Source organism: Ostrea edulis, chromosome 3, assembly GCF_947568905.1.
Source record: "Ostrea edulis chromosome 3, xbOstEdul1.1, whole genome shotgun sequence".
NCBI lineage: Eukaryota > Metazoa > Mollusca > Bivalvia > Ostreida > Ostreidae > Ostrea > Ostrea edulis.
In genome coordinates this window covers 25,793,778-25,818,844 of record NC_079166.1, presented here as the reverse complement: position 1 = coordinate 25,818,844, position 25,067 = coordinate 25,793,778, and the positions used below count along the sequence as shown (strand labels likewise).

The 25,067-nt window shown below is 34.3% G+C and overlaps 1 protein-coding gene across 1 annotated transcript; it reads right to left on the bottom strand.

The window, feature by feature from the left end:
• Positions 1-80: 80 nt before the first annotated feature.
• LOC130053301 (uncharacterized) lies at positions 81-24,216 on the bottom strand. Its single transcript, XM_056160291.1, has 12 exons — positions 24,170-24,216; positions 20,840-20,911; positions 20,469-20,700; positions 20,256-20,372; positions 20,016-20,139; positions 19,864-19,931; positions 18,084-18,122; positions 16,322-16,381; positions 10,932-10,973; positions 10,726-10,776; positions 3,491-3,526; positions 81-2,796 (listed from the first exon to the last, which is right to left on the bottom strand). The coding sequence occupies exons 2-12, from the start codon at positions 20,900-20,902 to the stop codon at positions 713-715; spliced, it is 2,916 nt and encodes a 971-aa protein (XP_056016266.1). The 5' UTR covers positions 20,903-20,911; positions 24,170-24,216; the 3' UTR covers positions 81-712.
• Between the last annotated feature and the right edge of the window lie 851 nt (positions 24,217-25,067).

Here is a 25,067-nt window from a genome sequence, read left to right as displayed (position 1 = left end):
AGTTCTGCTGCTGTTGACGAGAATCGACAATATGATATTCGGTTGCTTTAAACATGTCTAATTACCATAAAATATGCATGTACAATTATATAAAAAAGAGTTTAATCAGAAGTTTTTACATTGATAAATCAAAGCATGAAAGTTTTAATATAACAAACCAATGCATCAACGTCAGTACTATGATGAATAATCAATGTGTTAAAGTCTTTACTATGCTAAATTAAATTGTCAAAGATTTACAATCACAAATCAAAGTAACAAAGTTTCGTTCTTGAATTTCTTGAATTATACATAATTGATCAGATTGCATTATACCTGAGCAAGCCAGTGTTCAGCTAATCTAACATAAAGTCCACTTTTCCTTGTTCAGATAGTACCCATTCTATGTTCAGTCAAGAATCGGATCAAGTGTTATCATCGAAAAGCCATTATATTTGTGTGTATCACATCCCAACAGTTAGCGTTCCATTCTGGTTGTTTTAAAGACCTCCTTACAACCATCAATGTAAACATTCAACTTTTATATAATATGACGTCCGCATCTCATAACATGCATATTTCCTTAACTTCTTTTTTTCATATGTCACATCTATCGATGGATACAGAAAATAGCTAGCAGGTGAAGTTAAGTGATAAATCGTCAGAAATATAAACTAAATATCATGCAAAGCACAAGGCTGTGTATTTAGATTTTTGACTTGTGTATGATTTTTTAAGGAAATGCATCCATTTTGCCAAGGTGTCGAACAATTTTCCTAATTCTTTCTAACAAATTTGGTGACATTTTGCCCATAGGATTTGGAATCCTGATCTCCTTCTCTTCATCAGGCCTTTCAGAAAGGTCTCTACAGGTCTCATTTATAATTTCCAACATTTTATTTTCACTCCGCCTTGGTAAATTAAGTAATGTTTGAACGTGCGGAAAATTTCTACACACTTCACCTTCTACAGATGAATCAGGACTGTAAACAAGAAGTATACACAGTCGAGTCAGCATTTCAATTTCCAAAGACACTTTATATTCACAGCCATCAAGCAGTTTTACCAATTCTGCAATCTGTGGCCGAATTTGCACTTTTTTGCATTTGTTCAATGTAGCCAAAGTACACAATATTCGACTGCAATTTTGCTGTTTTATCGTTACGTTCAAAATGCTTTCTCCTGAATCACAGAAACTGTCAAATGCAGAATATTTGAGAAGGCATTCCATAATCCGATAACAAACAACGTCAGGCTGTTCAGAAAGGAGAACTAAATGCAATATAGAATGCTTTTCCTTATTTCTATACACAAGCACTCTCTCCCTCAAATTTTCTATTGTTGGAGATGCAGCAATAGCTGCAGACTCGCGAAGAAAGCTTTCGTCGGCTGCACAGCAATCGCCAAATCGAGCAAGAAGAAAATTTAATTCTTCGTTTATTTTCTGTTTTTCTATTTCCTCAAAAAGATATCTGGACAATGATGTTAGACAGTATTTGCTGACCCAGAAGATTAGTGGAAGATTGAATGTCGACGCTGAATCCGGAAAGCTGAGGTACTCCGAGATATTACAGGATACCATTGCATTAACGAATTGTTTTGAAAACCATTGTTGCTTGAAGACAGGACACGCAAACACTTTTGAGATGTTTCCCTCGGGGATTTCTTTCATAAATCGAGACATTAACTTTCTACACTGATCTTCTGGAAAACGTTCAAAGCTTTGTTTTTCCAACACATCCAGAGGAAAATGATTCACCGCGGTATCAAAGTGTTCCGTGCAGAAATGAAATGCAACTGCATTTTTGAATGTCTGGTGAATAAAACCATACAAGTTATCTGGATGTTCAATAAGAATAGTGCCTGTTAACCCACTCGAGACAATTGTAAGATTTGAAAAATTTAATGGTTGAAGTTCATCAACCATTTCTTTGGAACAAGCGCTTTCTAGAAATTGAGAACACTGTTCTGAATCATTAAGATTTGGTTTAGTCAATTCTCCCCTAATTACAGAATCTGTGTCGTACAGTAAAAGAAATAGTAATAATGATTTAACGCTATAAGTTTTATCCATGGAGATTTCGTGTTTAATAAGATTTCTCTGATAATTTTCGGGATATCTAAAAACATTTAGATCCTTTTTGCCATAATTTTGTTCGCACGCATACAGATGAGCACATAATGGAAAACCAAAAGGTCCAATAGTTTTCATTATCTGATGTCGGAATTCTTTATCTATTACAGGACGCTCTATCCCTTTCTTTTCATGTGCATATTCTAGTTGGGCATCTAAAATATTATTTTTCTCAGTATCGCTTAAAGGAAATGACGAGGTAGGTATTATACTGTCACTCTCTAAAGCAGGTGTGTCTCTATTCATAAATTGTGATGCTTTCCTAATTGCGTTGTCTTTTGCTGTTATCAAAAGGTGAACTTTTCCAACAGCCGTGGCATTGTTTTGTGATTTGGGACTTTTTATATATTTGCTATATAAACAACTTAATGTATCCCACCATGTCTCTAAGCCATGACGATAGATGTGACCGTCAAAAATATTATCAATTAAGACAAATGAATTTTTCTTAGGATTGATGAGGCGAAATTCTCTCCATGATGATATCTTTCGCTTATCCCAGGTGTCGTAGAAGGGATCTTTTATGATATGCAGCGCTACGAGGGTCTTTCCACTACCTGATGGTCCTGTTAAAATGGCTACACCATTATGTCGTAGAGCAGTTTTACATACTGTTGAAAGCTTTGTTTCGACGAAAAATGAACACAAGTCTCGAAATGCTTCTATATACTCCTTTGTCTTTTCTGAAAAAAGAAAACAGTTCAATTAAATGATATTCATAAATCCATCTCATCCAGTTAATCACCTTTCACATTTAATCAAATATCACATCCACGCATCAAAATCCTGTCAAGATCGTAAAGTTGATTGGGTGAGATCTTTTGAAAACTATTGGCAATACAATTTCCAGAATTTATGTAAGTGCATCTTGTTGGCATGATAGTGGAGATGGTAACTACTATACCTGCTTAAGACAATAATGGCGATTGAACAGAAGTCGCAATATTGATTGATTGATTGAATATTGTTTAACGTCCCTTTCAAGAATGTTTCACTAATATGGAGACGTCACCATTGCCGGTGAAGGGCTGCAAAAATTTCGGCCTATGCTCGGCGCTTATGGCCTTTGAGCAGGGATGGATCTTTATCGTGCCACACCTGCTGTGACACGGTACCTCGATTTTTGCGGTCTCATCCGAAGGACCGCCCCCATTTAGTCGCCTCTTACGACAAGCAAGGGGCTACTGAGGACCTGTTCTAACCCTGATCCCCACGGGATTCTATAGATTATACTCGAATCGAATAATTCCTTATTTTGTTTTTCTTGTTGGTTTTATTTCTTGGGGGAAGGGATTATGAAAAATCACAAAAAAAGGAATTGGTTTAAAGGGCAGCAAAATTAATGACAATTATGTAAAATTCATTAATTCTACTTACTTATGTTATCTTCAGAAAGCACAGTTTTTTCCTCAACTGAAATCAAAGAAATAATCTTTAAATCCAATATCACATTGACGATCATGATTATGACATTGTAATTCTAGAGCTACGTCAGAACTCCGTTACAATGTCGATGAAAGATGACTTATTTTTCAGCAAAAAAGCAGCTTTGGAGATGAACTGCGTCTTTTTATCAAAAGGAAATCTGGTTACGAGTTTTCCTGGAGAAAAACTTTATCATCGTGACTTACTTTAAACAAAACGTCCCAAACTATAAGTGTCAACATAGATGTCTTTCTCTACACTCAATTCCTGATTTATGATTCAGAACTTGAATCATTTCCTCAAAGTGGATAAATAATAATACCCCACTGTTTAAGTAAGAAACGCATGAAATCATTCAATCAATTATCAACCTTGTTTTCATTCAGGCCACAGATGAAATCTAATTTGTGATTCCTCCAACTCCTGTTCTTACCTTTTTGTCACTTGTGCAAAGGAAAGTCAAAGCGAAGGTCATATTGTAAAGTGGAAATTCAGCGACGCCAGTTGGTGTCGCTGCTTTGCATTCCTCTTACAACTTTATTTCGCGGATTTAGCTTCCAATATTCGAGCAGCATTTTGATCTGGTTTTCAACCTCGAAAAACACTATTTAAACACTATATAAAACGGCAAAAATACCTTTAATTTATTTTACACTATGTAAGGGCCCTTGAACATAACTGGAAATCACTGCAATATAGTGGTTCTTGGAATGATTTTGAAATAACTCCTATTTAAAGGCCTATTTTAACCCAATGCTAAATCCAAAAATCATTCTGTGAACAGTCATATATTTTTGCTGTATGAGGATGCTTAAATGTTATTTTGATCAATTGTTTACTAGGAGTCCTTTTATTTCATTTTGAGAAATAGATTCATTCTCATGTAAAATATGTAGCATTACCATAACCTCAGGGGTTATAACGTGCACACAATAGCAATGTAAACTACATCATGATACATGTATCTACATATGGAATTGGCGTAATGCATCTTTGGATTATTGGGGATAAAATGCATTGTCTCTAGGGAGACTCTTTTCGTATGCTGTTTTACGTCCCATTTTATTTTTGTTGCTCATGTAGAGATGTTACTGAAGAGTCATAGATTTACACTAAATGAAAGGCGAAGATGTGGATGATTTCATATTAATGTTCTTGAAAATATTTAAACCTCTTGTGGGACTTGTCCTGGTTCAGTGGATCATGTCTGAATAAACATGCATATTCATAATGTAAGGAAACTCCTATGCAATGTAGGAATTTTTGTCACAACTGCTGTGCATATTCCTTCATTTTGTCCCTATTGTGCACCATAGGCTGTATGCGAAAGTAACAAAACATAGGTGAGTGTGAAATCACTATTTTTATTTTCAAAACAAACCTGTTCTATAGTGGTGCGTACGTTTGGGAGGAGTCGTCAAAAGGTTGTACCCTACACTTGATATGGGTAGTCAGACGTTTGGGCCCAAGACATCCCGGCCCAAAAGTTAGACACTTCGGCCCAAGACATTTAGACTTCTGAGGAACTCGTACCTTGGAGAACTCGTATAAAAATTTGTGGGTACAGTTCTGGAGAAGTCAGACCTGGGTACGAGTTCTCCTGGTGAAGGTGTAACCAAAAGCTGTGGAGGTGAACTTTGCCATTTTATCAAAAAGAAATCTGGGTACGAATTTTCCTTGAGAAAAACTTTTTCAATTTCATCATTACAAACTCTCCTGAAGAAAACCTTTATCGATTTCATTAGTGAATTTAGAGTATGAGTTTTAGAGAAAATCGTTATCAGGTTTGATTTATTATTGTTATTTCTACTATCTTGTCATTCAATTTTAATAAATACATGCATGCTACCTTATACTATTATCAGTTATTCTTTCATTGGTATCTGACTTTTGTCCCTCTGATACATGTATAATAAGTCAATAAGAGATGAAATAAGAATGTACAAAATTCATAGATATGAATCTATTAATGTACAATGTGTTTTGGTTATGTCATTCGACCTAAATATAAAATGCATACTATGTTGTAGAGTCGAAATTACCGGTTATCATATAAGACCAAAAAGGCCTAAGTGTTTCTAGGCCAAAATATAGGTTCTAAATGAAAGGCGAAGATAACGAACAGTGATCAATCTCATAACTCCTTTAAGCAATACACAATAGATAGATGGGCAAACACGGAAATATAATGTACATTGTACTATAAATAAAACTTATACCGTACCAATTTTGATGCACCATATGTTGTTGAGACATAACATAAGGGTGATATAAGATTAAGATATGGACCGAAGTGTTTCGGATGGAAAAAAGTTCGACCGTAAGTGTCTCAAAAAAGTGTACCATAGTGTCTAATATTTTGGGTCGAAATGTTTAGGCTTAAAGAGGTTCGCACCTGAGATTTGGAGTAATGTCAATTTTTTGGGAAGTGTATTTTTGATTTCTACATTGAAGGAGAATTAGGAAATTAAAAAGAAAAATTGGTGTCGCAACACTTGTTATTGAGCTATACTGTTCTAAATATGACCTTTTTGCACTTAAAATTTATTCCAATAAACTTGGCATTTCTGTTGGTGTCAACATAACACAAGCAACACAAATCAATCATTACATAAAATAGATGCATAATGATGTCTTCTAACACTACAGATAAAAAAATGAATTAATACTAGTGATGGAAATAAATAATGACCTTTTTGCACTTGGTATACGAAAAACTGATAGTTTAAAAGGACATATTAGGAGTAATGTCAATTTCTAAAATTTTACACAATTTTCAAGTTCTGGTCTTACAAATTAAGAGAAGAAGTCCCGAAATTTACAATTTATGCCCCCTTTGTTCCAAAGATGCATCATGCAAGGTGAAGATAACGAACAGTGATCAATCTCATATGATCATATCAAATTTGAAGAGTTGGAATGGTAGTAATCAAGAAGTTCAACATTTCTATTGTTTACACACTTAATAACTGACGATTTTGGCTCCGCCCTAATACCAAACCCCTACCCCTGGGATCATCAAATTTACAATTTTGGTAAATGACTACCTGCTCTTTCTTAATATCTATTTAGTTGCAATTTAGTATCAATAGCATTACAGAACATGTCATTGTAGTGTTTTACACATAAACTTCTTTACTTTCAATTTAGTATCAAAAGAACGTCTAAGAAGATGTCATTTAAGTGTTTTAGATATTAACACTATAAACTAAGTTTGGCCCCACCCTGGGGTCAAAACCCCTACACCGGGGATCATGAATTTTACAATTTTTGAAGAAACCTTCCTGCTCTACATCATTATTCATTTAGGTTTTCTTACACATATGTGGTTCTATAGAAGATTTTTGAAAATTGGTCAATTTTTGACAGTTTTTGCCCCACCCCTGGGGCCCCAGGGTTCAGGAGTCCTGAAATTTACAAATTATGTCCCCCTTGTCCCGAATATGCTTCATACCAAATTAGAAATTAATTGGAATAGTAGTTATCGAGAGGAGGTTAAAGCTAACATGAATTAATAAATATAGTACATGTAGAATTCCATTTGTCCGCCGTATTTCTCTGCTTATCCGCCATATCAGATGAATATTCTATTGTTATTTTATCAGGGTTTGCATTGTATATAAGGGGATGAGTTTTGCTACGCTTCACTTCACATCAGTGTTTCCTATTTACCTGTTCGGGTAGCTTCGATAAAGTAACACGTATATCTCCGATACTCAAGTATAGGGCATCACAAAGAAATGGAATCATGTTTTAGAACACCATGCAGTGCTCAAAAGTACAATAAAAATATCGCACAGTACTAGGGCGTTCTAAAAGCTTTGGATAAATAAATTTAAAGTGGCTTTTCTTTACGTGAATGTATGTACAGTTGCAGTAAACATGTCAAAATTATACAAAAACGCGGAGAAATATTTGATATATTATCTATTGATAGAATGGAATATGCAATGGGCATAACATTTCTACCATTTACCCTCACTTCAAGCAACATGCAAATACATAAATACTACTGTAACTTATGCATACGGCATGTACATGTATATATGCTCGCCATGAAAACACATCGAATGCGGACGACTATTTACCTGGGTCTACTCGTAATATCTGTAATAGGTACGTGTTCACTTGTCGAAAATACTCTAAGTAGAAGTAAAATTCCCTCTATTTGCATAATCCAAGAAACAAAACGATAAACTCCATTTGTATTCCACATAAACACGTTGTCACTTGTTACACGGACCGCGACAAACTTAGTCCGCGCCGATCAGCAATCTTCAATCAGAAAAGTATCAGAGTGGAATATTTACCCTTAGTTGTGCACAAATCCTTATACCGTATGATTTACTGGCCAGAGTGTTGCAGATTTGTAAATCATGAAATCATCTAGGTACATAAATTACGCATGATCATATAAATTTGCATATACAACATTGTATGGGTGTATGGGATTGGTGAGTAAGAGAGAGATAGAGAGAGATTCAAAATATGATCTGGTAGGATGATATGTTATTTACTTCTCACTTACTTTACAATAGAGAATTTTTATTTTGTCTTTTATTTATGGATGAGAGGTCCCCTCTGAACATGACTACTGTGATGTACATGTAGAATATGGAATAGAATTCAAAATAATGGTCTAATAGCATAAATAAACTAGTCCATCTTATCATAATTCAAACTTTCTATCCAGAAATACATCATACCTAACACGCAAAGTGCTTGACTATATATCTAAACAAGTTGGCATTGCCATTAGAAATATATATTCGATGATTTTTTTTCATATTTAATGTGTGTGAATTTCTTTCACTGTATTCTACCACTCTATATAAAAAATAAATTATCTCTTAGCAAAAATAGATTTAAAATCCACGATCGTTATGTCATTTCATAAGAAGGGCATGTAGCAACACAAAATGTAATAACGACGCAAAATGTAATTAACTATTATAGTCTTCACATACTTCAGTTTATGCTAATTTGGCGCTCAATAGATCTTGTATATCCATGACATTTTTATTACATTCTGCATTAAACTCAACATGAACTGCACTAAGCAAAATGTGGTAATTGAGTTTATCATATTCTGCGTCGTTATCAGGCACATATAATCAAAGGTAGGGAACAAAGGGGCTATTCCCTCACCTTTATTAAAAAAAAGTATTTGTTATTTTGTAATGCAAATAAAAGATTATTGGGTGACCCCACTTGAAATTTCTGATATGATAGTCAAATAAACACCCACCACTACCCTCAGTTAAGAAAATGAAGATTAAGTAAAAAAAAAAAATATGAGGCACTAATAGCAAAGGACTCTAACCACCCCAACCTCCAACGATTGAGGAAAATGAAGTGTGGGGGATTATTGAGGCATTCAAAGTAAAAGGCTCTTTCACTCACACCCTCCCCTCCCACGAATAAGGACTTTGAACATCGGACAAAACATCTTGGTTTGTTTGTTTATATGTTTCATTTTATTGTTGTTGTTGTCCACCTTTTTGTTAAATCAAAATTATCATTTTGCATGGCAAAACGTTTTGAACATTCCAATTTTCCATTTTTTTCTTCCGGTTGCCCCCCCCCCCCCCTCCACCGACCCTCCCTTTTAAAAAATGACAATACATGTCTAGTTATTACATTTTACGTAGCTACACATGTATATTGATTGTATGATGTTGAATTGCACCCCTTACCAAGTTTTCCTTCATTTGCACAGTGTAAGGAATGGTAAACCAAATGCATAAAGACCACGTAGGTACTTCATTCACGAATATACATGTATAAATGCATATGTACATTGTATTCAGAAAAATCGCATGCATGCATTGCAGGATTATAACATATGTGTGTTTTAACATTTCTGCAACATGTCATAATGATTACTTTCAGGCTTGGGTGTAATTTATGCATAAATATTTTAATTTCGTAGATATATAGGCCTACTGAAAATAGGTATACCATGGTACGTCGACATTTCAAATTCAAATTCAAATTTATTCGATAAGATATCAGTATTTATAAATCAGTGAAATTCGTGTTGATGTTTAATATATTTGATATGGCACAATGCCAATGTACTATTATGAATAAGTGTTATTTGCAAAAGGCAGAGGTATAAACATTTTATTTTTTTATTAGTAGTATCAATGTCTATATGGTCACGAACAAACATTACATAACTTTTTTTGCTAATTAGTGATGAAATTAAAAGAAAGGCACCCGTATTTGCATTCAATATACATGTATCTGCACCTCAAAATGATTTCATTTCTGCTCTGACCGAAAGCATGTTTCTAAATTTTCGGGGACGAATCTTGCAGACAAAATAATTCGAACATACAAAGTCCGTATTTTCTACATGTAAATTTCGAACTGATATAATTATATTTTTTTATTTTTTACGATGAATTCAATTACATGCACATGTATAAGCAATGACAACGTGTTGTAAAGTTCTGTCGAGATAAAAACGGATTTATCATTTTGTTTCGTGGATTTATCAGAATAAAGAGAATCTAACATTTTCGGTAAGTGCACATATCCGGTACCTTTGAATAGATGTCCGCATTTGATGTGATTTTTTGGCGAGTATGCTTTGTGCATTTCATATTATGCACTTGCACCTGTAGTTTGAAAAATATATTTTATGTTCTTTTCTTTATCCATTCTATCAGTACGTATTTCATGATAAACTGCAAATACTTGCATGCACTTGCAAGTATGTAAGAAAAGCCTTTTTCGCATTTTGGTCTAAATTATCTTAACTTTCTGAATGTTTCACTAATATACAATATTTATTTTGTAATTTTGAGCAGTGCATGATGTTTCAAAACATGATTTTATCTATTTCTCATTCCCTATACATTACTATCGGAGATGTGCACTGGTCAAGTCCAGCTAGACAATCACTCAGGTGTGACAATCACATTTGGGGTACACACGGGTAGAGTAAATGAGGCTAACTGAAAGAAATATGGCGGATAAGATGAAAAATGTATATGTATTTATTGATTCATGTCAGCTTTAAAAATGTTCAATTGTTGATGCACGACTGACGACGACAATCAATTGCAGTACATCACCTGAGTAAACATCTGGGTTTACTAAGGTGACCTAAAAAGGCTTCCCGTCCCTGAATAACTTTGCAATTACTTTTCAAAATGTCGTCACCACTTCACGTTTACCTTTTTCATTCTTTTCCATCATCTTCAGCAGGATTTCACCACGAAAAACAGCTGACAAAAGAATTGTTGAGGTTATAAAGAATGAGAGAAAAGAAAAGGGATATGTAAAAGAGAGAAAGCATTTTAAAACAACATTAAGATTATCATTCCTAATTATTACCATTTCATGAGACTAGCTTGAACTTTAATTAAGACAATTTACTTACCCAGCTCATCTGTCGCAGATATTGTAGAAATCACTTCGGTTTCTTTTAGGAAAAGAAAAAATTTCAATTTATATATAGTCTAATAACGAATCTCATTTTTGTTAATGTGTAATATAGGTGGTAAATCTCCCACACCGACTTTGATGAGACAAAATAAGGAAAGCATCAAGTGCTTGGAATTATTATAAAAACAGTTTAAACATTATCTGAAATGGCTTTTGGCACGCACACTTTCTAGAGAGAGTTCGGGTATATTGTTGTTACTGTATCCATCTTTCCGTATGTCACACTCCCCCTCCCCCCTTAAACTTCTCTTTTATTTCAAGGAATAAAGAATTATTCTTTTAAAATATGATTTTGGTGTCCTGTAGATGTGCAATGGGGTTATGGAATTTTTATTTCCACCCTTGAACCCAAATGTTGGTCGAAAAACGACATATTTGTCAAACAAAAAAATCCCTGCTTCCCAGAACCCCTCTTACAATTTTCGGAGTAGCCTAACCATCTTTTGGACATAATGGGTGGTGTCTTATTGTTGTGCAATAAGGTTTCAAAATGATCATTTTTACCTTGGGGGCCAAATGGATGTTGAAAAACGACGTTTTACAATAGATAACCCTGGTTCTTCCTCTTACATTTTATGCAGTAATCAAATAATTCTTCGACAGTTGTTTGTTTGTGTTCATACAACGAAATAGCAAAACATATACAGATGCTTTTTTCTTTAAAAGAAAAAAAGGAAAAAAAAAGGACAGTTTGGTTCCAATAGCGAAATCATGTTTTGAAAGATGTTTAGAGGTGTCTTGAAGATGTGCATGAAAACGAAGTTTTTTAAAAAAGAAATGAAAAACCAAACAAACAACAAAAAAGAAAGAAAAGAACCATGGTTCACACAGTACCCAAATAATCTTTTAGATGATTGTTGGTGTCCTATAAAGATTTTTATGTATCACATGTATTGTCATTTAGTCTTTATTTTAGCTGCGTGGGTGTCGAATTTTAGTTAGTGTATCGTGTGTGAATGGATTGCTTTTGTAAAGTCAAATCAGCTTGATGAATAAATTGATTTCTTGTTTGTTTGTTTTTTCCCTTCACATTTCGAGATTCAGTTTGATAACGAGGGATTTTGTCTATCTCCATCCTAAATTGTGCCACGTTTCTACTTAGATCCCTCTAGTTAAGATGTATTTTCAAACATCCACCTTTGCTCTTGTAATTTCTGAATCATTCCTTAATTAATGTCGTTTGGCATTGGTTTTGTGATTCGTAAGAAGATGAAAACATAACAATTTTCACACAACAGGTAGATGGACGTCCGATAAACTAACTAACTTAAGACTTTCCCTCATTTGAGGTAACAAGAGACCCATGGGCCACATCGCTCACCTGAATCACCTTGGTCCTTAACTCAAGACTTTCCATATATATATTTTCATGTAAAATCTTAGTCCATACTGTGGCTCCAACCTACTTCTGGAGGCCATGATTTTTATAAACTTGAATCTGCATGTCAGAAAGTTTCCAGGTAAATGTGAACTTCTTTGGCCCAATGATTCTTGAGAAGGAAGATTTTCCCTATATATTTGTATGTAAAATTTTGATCCCCTATTGTGGCCCCAACCTAACCCCGGGGGCTATGGTTTGAACAAACTTGAATCTGCACTATGTCAGGAAGCTTTCATGTAAATGTCAGCTCTTTTGGCTCATTGGTTCTTGAGAAGAAGATTTTTAAAGATTGTCCTTATATATTGCTATGTAAAACTTTGATCCCCTATTGTAGCCCCAACCTACCCCCGGTGGTCATCATTTCAACAAACTTGACCCTGAATGTGAAATTTTAATTGACAGGTTCGTAATCTTCCACACTAGTCTGAATTTCGCTGCTGTTATAGGAGAGAAACGACTCCGTGACCTGGACCGGTAAATGTCCTAGTAAAAATAAACAAGTGAAGTCGAGAAAACGATGACGTATATCTTTCTTATTTTAAAAACCTGTGCCTTGACATTTGGCATGCATGTTGTTGAAACATTAATATATGCAAGGAAAACGACAAATTACGCATAGCATACCTAGTTTAAGATTTTTTAGGCATTTGAAGCAAGTGGTTAGTATGTTATCTAGTTCAGAGTTAGACCCCTTTCTATATTTATGGTATCACACAGTTTGGGTCAAAACGGGCTTAGCCACTGTGTTTTGGAAGATGGTTGGTGGTGTCTTGTAGATATGCAGTAGAGTGCTTTTAATTTGTATTTACACCCGGGGAGGGGGGTAAATGACAGTCGAAACGATGAACGGTGAACAGCGATTAATCTCATAACTCCTATAAACAATACAAAACAGAAACCCGGACAAACATGGACCCCTGAACACACCACAGGTGGAATCAGGTGCCCAGGAGGAGTAAGCATCCGCTGACACGATGTTTTTCTACCAAACCCTGGTTCCTGGAGCTCCTCTTACATCTTACGCAGATGCCAAATAGCCCTTTAGGATGTGATTGATGGTGTCCTGTAGATGTACAATAAGGTTTCGATATTTTCATTTTCACCCTGGAGCCCGAATAGGGGAAAGGAAATGACTTTTTTCGTACAATCTTGCAAAAGGATAATGTGCCAGAATTTTCTTTGTCACCCTGGGAGTTAGCTTGGATTGAAAAACGACGTTATTTCTGTAGACAAATCTGGTTTCCAGAATTCTTGGCACATTGATTTTGACTACGGATAACTTCGTTTACTTTCATGTAAATCTCAGCTCTTTTGGCCAAGTTGTTCTTGAGAAGAATATTTTAAAGACTTTCCCTATTTACATGTATACCGAAGTAAAACTTTGATCCCCATTTGTTGTCCCAACCTACTCCCGGGGCCAGGACTTGCACAATTTGAATCAGCATTATGTCAGAAAGCTTTCACGTAAATTTCAGCTCCTCTGGCCCAGTGATTCTTGAAAAGATTTTTAAATGACCCCACCCTATTTTTCCATTTTTGTGATTTTTTCCCTTTGAAGAGGGCATGCCCCTTCATTTGAATAAACTTTAACGCCCTTCATCCAAAAATGCATTGTGTCAAGTTTGGTTAAAATAGAGTCAGTGGTTCTGGAGTAGAAGACGGAAATGTAAAAAGTTAACGACGACGACGACAAATTTTGATCAGAATAGCTCATGTGAGCTTTCGGTTCAGGTGAGCTAAACAAGCTGGTTCATGATTTTTCCGAAAAAATATGGGCATTTTTGATGTTAAAAATCTACTGTCTACTGTGTTTAAAAGGCTTCACAAAAACTGACAGACACACCTTATAGAAAGTATATTATTTGTTGTGTAAACAAAGATTGTCTATAAAGTAACGCGGTTATCGATCTAAGTTAATGCTACATCATATTTCAAGTATTTATTAAGTAAAATGTGTAATTTAAAAGCTGAACTTGTGTATGTGCAAAATTAGGATTCTTTAAATTACAAAATTAACATTCTACTAGTTTGTAAACATTAACAAAGATTGAGCCTTGTTTACATAACACAGAGTCAAGGCTTAAATATTACTCTTCTAATTGTATTGAAAAGGTGCACATTTTGGTTGTCAACTTTCAATGAGTTGTGTTTTAAGTTGATGCCACAGGAGTTTTAACGATCTCGTTTAAAGTCAGCATTTCGCAAATTCAATGGTCGTTATAATCATAATTCCATACCCATTGTTATGCCGTTCTTGGCACACTCATTTTGACTAAGGATAACTTCGTTCACCTGATCAAGATATAGGGCTTTTGATGAGTCTGAGCGGTTGACAGGGGATGCTTACTCCTCCTAGACACCTGATCCCACATCTGGTAGATCCAGAGGTTCGTATTTGCCCAACTTTCTATTTTGCATTGCTTTTAGGAGTGATGAGATTGATCACTGTTTGCTATCTTTACCTAGCATGTACATGTTTTAAATATAACATCTTAAATCGCGATAACAAATGTAACTCCTGGCAATGTGGCGGTGATGTATCCCTTCTAGAGGTCATATACTCACTTGAACACTTTATGCTAAATTTAATCATATATATTCAAGTGAGTTATAAAACAACTATTGTGGTTCCTTTGCTAGTTACACACGAACGATAGAAAGTATACTTAAGGTCAAAGGAGACGATTTTCAAACAAAATTTGTTTTGCACGAAAATTTGTCCTTCTTTCATTACTTCATATATGTAAATAAGTCGTTCAGAAAAAAATCCTTAAAATTCGAGAAAAATATCGAGGAATCAGAAACGATAATAGGTTAACAATTTTCTATTCCAAGTACATCTGCACCTCGATCTTTTAGATTTGATATCGTTATTAATATTAAAAACGCATTTCATTCAGAAACCTGTGAAACAAATTCGGCAAATATGGAGAGAAAAAAAAATTTAACCTGTATTTTATGACTGTTAAAGGCTGATGTGCGGGTACTACTGTCTTATGACAACATCTAGTCTAGAAATTATTTCTGTAAAATAATATTCTTGCAACTTTGTGTTCTTTTCACTGGAAAACTCGTACGTATGAGACATGGCCACATCACTCGCTTGAGCAGTTGTATTTCCAAGGAAATACATCAAACCTCTGTTACGGTCTTAAAGTGTCACTCTACAGGATGCTTCCAGCCAAACTTGACAGCTTACATTAGTGTGATGCATTACAAAAAGGATTTTCAAGAATTCAGTAATACATGTATAACCCCATTTGAAAAATTAACCCCATATCTTGCCCCCAAAGGTCATTGTGTAAACAACTTTAGATAATCGCAATTGCATGTGAATACTTTCATCAGTTTGAAAGATTGAACTGTTGTTGTTGAAAAGATTTTTTAAAGATGATATATGAATGTACAAAAGAAAACTTCTATAAGGAAACTGTAAACATTAAAAGAAAATACTCAAATCAATTTTCATGCATCTATAAATAGATTTGCACTCTTGTATTTAACATTTACCAACGACTGGGTCCCATCATTGCTAAAGGAATCATGGAATGAAAACGCTTATACTTACAATACATATGCATTGGCAAAATAAAATACATGAAAATACGAACAATTCATGCAACAGACGGCGAATAAACTTGAGTCAGGGCTTTCAGATCAGTTGATATTATAAAAATAGGGATTGGATAATTTCATTTTATTGAATGATGAAAGAATTACCTCCTTTTTAAAAAAAGTAGTGTTTGCTTTCTGTCCTTATGCAATATTTGATATTAAATTTCCGCAAGGAACTACCCAAAACGAAAAGTCAGTAAGTTTGCAATTACCTAATTCCAGGATACCGATACTTTTTCGAGCTATACATAGAATAACATCAACTTAATCATAATACTATTCCCTGTAATATTTTGATACAATTCGAAGTGTAGTTTCCAAAATCATACCTCTTTCGTAATCAGGTTGTTCACACATCATCAATCCGCTGGCTTCGTCATTTCTGTGTTCTAAGGAGAAAATAAGAATAACAGATTCATTTTAGACTGATCTCATTTCTCACATGGTTAAAGAAGCTGGTTCACGATTTTCCCAAACATTTTGTTTGTCACTTTTAATTTTAAAATTCTGCTATCTACTGTGTTTAAAAGGTTTTACAAAGATTATACATGATGACAGACACGCATTATAGAAAGCATACTATTTATTGTGTACACAAAGATTGAGGTATTGTAACACGGTTATCGATCTACGTTTATGCTATATCATATTTCAAGTATTTATTTGGTAAAATGCATCATTTAAAGTTGATGAAAGGTAAAAATAAAGAACAATCATCAATCTTATAACTCCTATAAGCAATACAAAATAGATAGTTGGACAAACACGGACCCCTGGACACACCAAACGTGGGATCAGGTGCCCAGGATGAATAAACATCCCCTGTCGACCCGCCACACCCTCCCTGAGCTCTATATCCCGATCAGGTAAACGGAGTTATCCGTAGTCAAAATCAGTGCGTCAAGAACGGTCTAACAATCGGTATGAAACCTGTCAGACAGCATTTGACCCATTAATAGGTTGCATTAGCGAACTAGATCGTTATAACGACCATAGAATTTGCGAAATGCTGATTTTTAACGAGACTGTTGTTAGACCGTTCTTTGCGCACTGATTTTGACTATGGATTATTCCGTTCACTTGATCAAGACATAGTACTCACAGCGGATGTGACCGGTCGACAAAGGATACTTACTCCTCGTAGGCACCTGATCCCATCTCTGCCCAAGTCTTCTTTTGTATTACTTGTGGGAGTTATGAGATTGATCACCATTCGTTATCTTCGACTTTCATCTGTTACATGAAAAATGCAAATTATCATTTTCAAAGGCATGCACCCTTTAATCGATAGATTAAATAGATACATGCAATATTCTTTGTCAACTGCTATTTTGTTATAGGGGTTTGATCTTCCAACCGAAGCAATATTTTCTCAAAGAAGATACATACGAAGAAAAGCTTACCTATTGTAAAGAAACACGTATGAATTTAAATGGTTAGTGTGGACCCTGAAGGTTATTCATTTTCTAAGAATAATTACGTGACTTAATCGTCAATCATGTTTAACTGTTATAATCTAATGACAGAAAAGGAATTGGTCTATATCAATAAATTACAAAGTGGATTTTTTCACTTTCAAAACTTAAAAAAATGGCCAAAGCTTTTTCTCAATCTATTGGAATCTTATGCAGCGAATACAAAATCAAAATAAATGTATCAGTAACTTTCTACTCACCGGTTGGAATCAGCTAAGTTATCGTTGCTCTTACCAATCATATATCTAATATTCTAAACCACAACTGATTGAGGTAAGAGTTTCATGTAAAATAAAAAATAAAATAAAAAAGAACTCTGACTGGGCTTTTTCATTTTTTTTTTATTAATTCGATTCTTAATTAGGTCGGAGTAATTGATTAGATATCAGATAACAGTTAACATGTTAGATTGGTTGGAGGTGTTGAAGTAAGTTTTATCGTCAATAATAAAAAAGGGTATTGATTACAGATAGCTTTAGTTTTTTTTAAGTGAAACTTTTTTTCATTATTTATATATTATACAAGATGTAAAAAGAAAAACAAAGTCTAAGTGAAATCAGTAAAGTAAATGTTTTACTAATTTCATCCCAAACTACGTGTTTTTAAAATTCCATACCCTTTCCTCTTCTTTTGCGGCAACGTGTTCTGCATATACCTTGAAAATATAAGAGGACCATGGGCCACATCGCTCACTTGAGTCACCTTGGCCCATATTTAAAGATTTTCCCTACATATTCTCCTGTAAAACTTCGATCCTTATTATGGCCTTAACCTAAACAGGGGCCATTGCATGATGTTAACAAACTTGAATTTGCACTATGTCAGGAAGCTTTTATTATAGGATTAAACATTCTTTTTGAAGAATTTATCGATGTGTAAACTCCAGACATTTTACTCACAAACTGAATAAAAGTGCGAAGCACTTTTATGTTAAGTTTGTGAGTAAAATGTCCGGAGTTTACACATCGATTAATTCTTCAAAAAGAATGTTTGATTCTTATAATTCCAATTCATTCACTTTATTAACAATTGCAAAAATTTGAATAGTTTCCCCACACTATGTTATTTGTTTTCAGGCGTGTATAAATACATCGCGTTTTCGGATTTATTGATGTGTAAACTCTTGTTCAGCTTGAATTTTGTCCAATCAAAACAACTGTAATAAATAACATTGGAATTATGTAAATATAAACTTCTCTGATCCAATGGTTCCTAAGAAGATTTCTAACGATTTTTCCCTTGATATTTGTAAATTTTTTATCCCATATTGTGACCCCACCCTACCCTGATTTTTACAACCTTTAATCTGCACTACATCAGGAAGCTTTCATGTAAATGGAAACTTTTTCTGGCCCAGTGGTCCTTCAAAAGATTTTTAAAGATCGTCCCTATATATTTGTATGTAAAAAAAAAACTTGATCCCCTATTGTGGCCTCATCCTACCATGGTTTTAACAAACTTGAATCTGCACTATGTTGGGAAGCTTTCATGTAAATTTCCGCTTTCCTGGCCCAGTAGTTTTTGAGAAGATTTTTCAAGATTTTCCCTATATATTTGTATGCAAATCTTTGATCTCCTATTGTGGCCCAATCCTCCCCCGGAGCCATGCTAATAAAAATGAATTGGGGGAGGGGAATGAAAACTCAAAATAAATTAAGAGTCTCTCAATTTCATATACATTTTTAAAGGCTATCCTCAATATTTAATGCCTCAATTTTTTGTGTGAAAACAAATGCATTGAATCAAAACAGGACAGGCATTCATGTGAATAATGTTATGTCATTGATGATAGAGAAGGAGATAAGGTTTTCTCTAATTATTAACAAAATATTAAATAATTAATGCATAACATGGATAGTGTTGGATCTACTGAAAGTGAAATTTTAATACGCAAGTTTTATGATAAGAGCTCGCCTATGTTAATTGTTTCTATATCTTTGTAATAGAAATCTGTGAAGGGCTGCAAAATGTATATATATATGCTCGGCGCATACGGCCTTTGAGCAGGGAGGGATCTTCATTGTGCCACACCTGTGCTGACACGGGACCCCGGTTTTTGTGGTCTCATCCAAAGGACCACCCTATTTAGTCGCCTCTTACGACAAGTAAGATGTGCTGAGGACCAATTCCAACCCGGATCCTCACGGAACAAGTGTTTGGCTAGATAAGAGAATACAGCGTACAATACGTTTGAAAAAAGAACATTTCATTCTAAGACACAATTCTGATAAACGTTTGATTGCTGTATACGATTAAGGTAAATGCATGGTTTTTAATACTTTTATCAGGACGTGTAGTGCAAAATCATACAAAATTCTGTTCATCCAATGAATTTGCACTTGTACAATATATTTGAGAATAAAGTTTGGAAACGAAAATGAAATTTCAAAAAATACCTCGTCTCAAACAGACAATGATGCCAATGCCAATGACAATGCATGCTACTACTACAGGAAGCCAAATTCTGTAAATAAAATTAACAAACATATTAGTACCAATATCATCATTGCAATTATTTTTCGCGATGTCATCTATGCTTTAATGTTACCTGACATATGCGTTACTATTATCATTAGAACCATTTGTAATGTCCATGGCATGTTGTATGCTGGTTGATTCTTCTGTGGAAATAAATTCTGACGACCTGGTAACAACTTCATAACATCCAGGATCTGCAAATAGTGTAGACATTATTTTTATGTTGCTAGATCATGTTTACTTTTACATCGTTTCATTGCTCCTTATATTATTCATCATTAACTTGATTTCTTTAATCATGTAAACATACAAAGATATGCTTCTGCTGACTTATATCGGCGAGGACATTGAGGTGTGACATCGCTACATTTTGTACCGTAATGTTCTTGTATCCTTCCCCCTTGAACATTGAACTCTGCACAATAATCTGAAAATTGCAGTAAGATATGTATTGTGCAATCAGTAAAAAAAAAAACAAGCAAATTAGATAACACAAGATTGTTGTTGACTAACGTTGTCATACCAAGGATGTAATATTCAGGAGCACAGACTTCCAAAAGTGATTTTTCCAATTCGTCAATAACACAATGATACTTAAATTTGTCAGGATCTGTACAATTTTGGTTGTGTGATATTGCTTCACAATTCATCTTTTCGGCCGCATTCCTCGCTTCCTGTTCACTTGATGGACACGAGTCAACGTTACGCATCGTATTCAAAGACTCTGCACAGTACTTGCTACCGGAGTCAGTTTCCTGATTGAAAAGAGAAAAGCGTAAACCATCATCGTACATGCAAGTTTAAATACATATAATCTATCTAGCATTTATAAATATACCTTTGATTTCATGGTTCATATTCACAATGTGTATCTTTAAACTGTTTTACACTCACCTTGGTCAAAGTAAAACTTAGTAACAGCAAAATAATGCCAACTTCTTTTAACCTTTTCATCATGCCTATTCTCTGGAAATCGGAATAGATGAAAATAAGCATTTGCAAGGCTATATAAAATATTATTCAAATTTATTTATAGTACGTATATGTTAATACTAGATAAGATATCAAAGACCAATAACCAAATAGAACAGTAAGTAATAAATCAATATGTAAACTAGGCCTGATGCAAGTACGAAGGTTGTCCCAAAAAGTCGTAGACAATGTTAATAACTCGTTTATTCGTTAGAAAAAATATTTTCTTTTGTGGTTTAAAAGCATCATTTTGGAGTTTTGTTTACAAAGTTCCATAATATCTTTTTTCATAATGACGTAGAACGCAAATAAAAAAAACATGATCATAGCTGTCGGCGCACAATCTTCATCTTCGTCTATTATATGACGTTATTTACTTTCAGGATTTCGCAGCTTTTATTTTTTTTATGGCCTTCCCATTTTCGGTTCTAATGTCATTCCCTTCATAAATATCTTGTGCCATTAAACACTAATGCCCCGCTAACATTATGGTTATCTGATGTGCTTTCCATCTCTTGTTTCTTTGAGTGGGGGTCAAACAATGGCCTACATAATATTTTCTCGTGCGCCAAGAATGGCGTGGACGTCGTCATATCGCGCAAATTTATAAATGTTATCACTTCTCTGCCGGTTATGACATCCTGTGGTCATAAAACAAATATATTACGCGAAAAAGATAACTGATTCCATCGATATAAATTTGAATGCAATATATTTAATATGAAACTATTTGCTATCATCTAAATCAGAGATACAAAGAAAATATCTACTTATTTTTTACGTACGCCAACAATGCAGATATATATCTTTTTATTCAGTAACATCCCATTTATCTCTTTTATTACTTATTTCAATTTTTATATTTTTGTTTAGAATAAGTAAAGGTTTTCACATATAAAAATTATTGTGGACTTGTTGCGTATTTCGAAAATCATTACCATTGTCTACGACTTTTTAGGACAACCCTCATGCATCTATTTATTACTAATAAAGTGTGTGTAAAACATAATGAAAATAGAATCCTTCTCAAAACAAGAGACCCATTGGCTCAGCTGTTGTGATTTTTAAAAGATTTTTCTATAAATAATTATCCCCATGAAACATTTTGATCTTATATCGTGGCCCCGATCTAGCCCCAAAGAGTCTAAACATAACTGAAAATGAATTCACATAGCACAAAGATGTTTCAACATCAATATTACTAACATGATCTTGCTGTTCTGGATAAGACCAAGGTTACAAGGTCATTAATCATGTTATGAGATGGAGACCTTGCCATGAGAAATCTTATCCAAAATGTGAAAGCTCTATCTTGGATGGTTCAAGAGATATTGAATAAGCAACATTATTATCAAAAGTATGTCAAACGTTCAGGTCAAAGTCACAAAGTCAAGCTTCATAAAATTAAGGTCTTGCAATAACGAAACTATATACAAAATATAAAAGTCCGATGTTAAATAGTTCAGGAAATACTAAATATGTTAAGATTGTTTTAAAAAGTGGGTCAAAATCAAGGTCAAAAGATCAAACGCCACTGTGTTTAAGACCTTGCCATAGAGAATATAGATACAAAATATGAAAGCCACAACTAAAATAGTTCTGAATATATTCAATAGGTTATGTTTTCTTAAAAGTAGGTAAAACACCAAGTTCCAGGCCACAGGGCCAAAGATTAAAATATTAAATGAAAGGTCTTGTCACAAGAAAGTATATACATTTATATACAGGGGTCCGTGTTTGCCCAACTATCTATTTTCTATTGCTTATAGGAGTTATGAGATTGATCACTGTTCGTTATCTTCACAATTCATATGAAAGATCGACCTCAAATAGTTCAGGCGATATCCGATGGATAAGATGTTTAATGAAAGTAGGTCAAACTTCTAGGTCTACGTCACAAGATAACACACCATTGCATCGCATGAAAGGTCCTTTTTGTAAACTATGTATACAAAATATGAAATCCCTAGCTCAAATAGGTCAAGAGATTTTTTTAAAGAGTTTTCCCATACATCATCAGAAGATTCTTTAAAGCTTTTTCCTATATACTCGCATGTAAAACTTTGATCCCCTATTGTGGCCCCACCCTACCCCCGGAGATCATGATTTTAACAAACTTGAATCTCCACTATTTCAGGAAGTTTTCGTATCAAATTGAACTTTTCTGGCCCAATTGTGTTTGAGTAGAAGATTTGAAAGATTTTCTATATATACTCCCATGTAAAACTTTGATCCCCTATTGTGACCCAACCCTACCCCCAAGGATCATGATCTAACAAACTTGAATCCCCACTATGTCAGGAAGCTTTAATATAAGTTTGAACTTTTCTGGCCCAGTGGTTCTTCAGAAGCGGATTTTTAAAGATTTTCCCAGTAAAATCGCATGTAAAACTATGATCCTCTATTGTAACCCCAGTTTACCCCGTGGACCATGATTTGAACAAACTTGAATTTGTACCATGTCAGGAAGCTGTCTTGTAAATTTGAACTTTTCTGGCCCAGTGCTTTGTGAGAAGATTTTTTAAATGGTCCCACCAAATTTTTGCATTTTTTGCGGTTATCTCCCCCTTTGAAGGCCCTCAATTTACAAAAATGTGAAGCCCCTTTACCCATGGATGATATGTACCAAGTTTGACTGAAATTGCCCTGGTGGTTCTGTAGAAGACGATGGAAATGTGAAAATTTTACAGACAGACAAACAGACAGAGAGACAGACAGACGACGGACAATCGATTATCAGAATAGCTCAAGTTAGCTGAAAACATCCTTCTCTTTCCTAACATCAGATCATGATAAAATACGTATATACTTTTTAATTATTGGACTTTCACTGACATCGTTAATTCATTACATTTTTATTTATATTTTACCAGGGAATGTGAAAGACGTGACGAATCCTTCTATTCGTCAGAGTCAAATTTGTCTGAATATGCAGTTTCGTTTAACAAGTTATAGATTGGTGTATTGCATTTGTTCACATCTCCATAAAATTGGATCGGATACATATATAACTTTTATTCCATGCACGTAACTTGAAATCGGAATATGTTTCTATTGTAAAATGTTCTGTCTATGTTGTCAACTTCAATTGTTATATTTTGCAGTGAAACCGAAAGTAAGTAAATCAGTATCTGAAAACATACAGCCATAGCCTACACATAACACTAAATACATATTTGAGGTTAGCATGGGAGAAACTCATGTGAAAAGACGGGCTATTAATTATTTTTATCATTTTCTACGTTTACTTACATAGTCCGTAATGCAAATCCCTTTCCTTCCAAAAAGTATTGCGCACGCATTCGTCCTCAAAAAAGACCTTTAAACTCGGGCATTCTTGTCAGTTTGGAATGTATGTACATGTATTCATTGCACGATTATGCAGTTGTGTCATCAAAAACAAACAACATAGTTCAGGGTACAGTCAGCCATCATTGTCACAGCAAAAGTTATTTTTCGTGACATTTAGCAAGTTCTGTTTGAATATGGTAGTCATTGTTTGCGGTTTTATTGTTTTGATATACCTCTGTATATGCAAGCATTGTCAAACACTAAGAAATGCATATTGTATCATGAATGTGCGAAATCTCATCTATTTCTTACCAATATAATTTTTCTTATTTACGTCGGTAATAGAGTTGTCTCCCTTTAACCTATGTTAATTCGTCATTTTCAATGAAAGAAATAATTTCATCAGCATTGTTTACATGTTTTATTGCTTCGGATAGATATTCTGAAGGACGGAGACGACCTTATAGATATTAGATATTCAGGACAACACAAATATATTTGTGAATGACAAACATATAATAGATAAATTAGTGTACTTTCAACTGAAATCATATTAACATAACAACGGTTTACCATTAAATATGTAACAAGACTTTCATCAAAGTACGACCTAGCGATGAAAGAATGCCTTCACCAAGTGGGGATTATTTTCATTGTTTTAATTTGAGAAAAATGTCTTCATTTCCCTATTTGTTCCTAACAGATAATAATCGTATCGACAGTGAACTTTATGAATCAAAACTAAACCATTGAACTCTTGATATTTATTAATTCGCAATCCTCTGTAGAAAAGATAGCGTATACCTTAAGCATGTACTAATCACGAATCTTAAGGCATTCATCTGTATTTTTGTGTATT

Excerpts from the sequence above, each read along its gene's own strand:
- LOC130053301 (XM_056160291.1), bottom strand. The coding sequence starts at position 20,902 with ATGATGAAAAGGTTAAAAGAAGTTGGCATTATTTTGCTGTTACTAAGT. Across the intron at positions 20,701-20,839 it reads TAAGTTTTACTTTGACCAAG|GAAACTGACTCCGGTAGCAA; the intron begins GTGAGTGTAAAA and ends CTTTTCAATCAG. Across the intron at positions 10,777-10,931 it reads ATCTGCGACAGATGAGCTGG|CTGTTTTTCGTGGTGAAATC; the intron begins GTAAGTAAATTG and ends TTCTTTTGTCAG.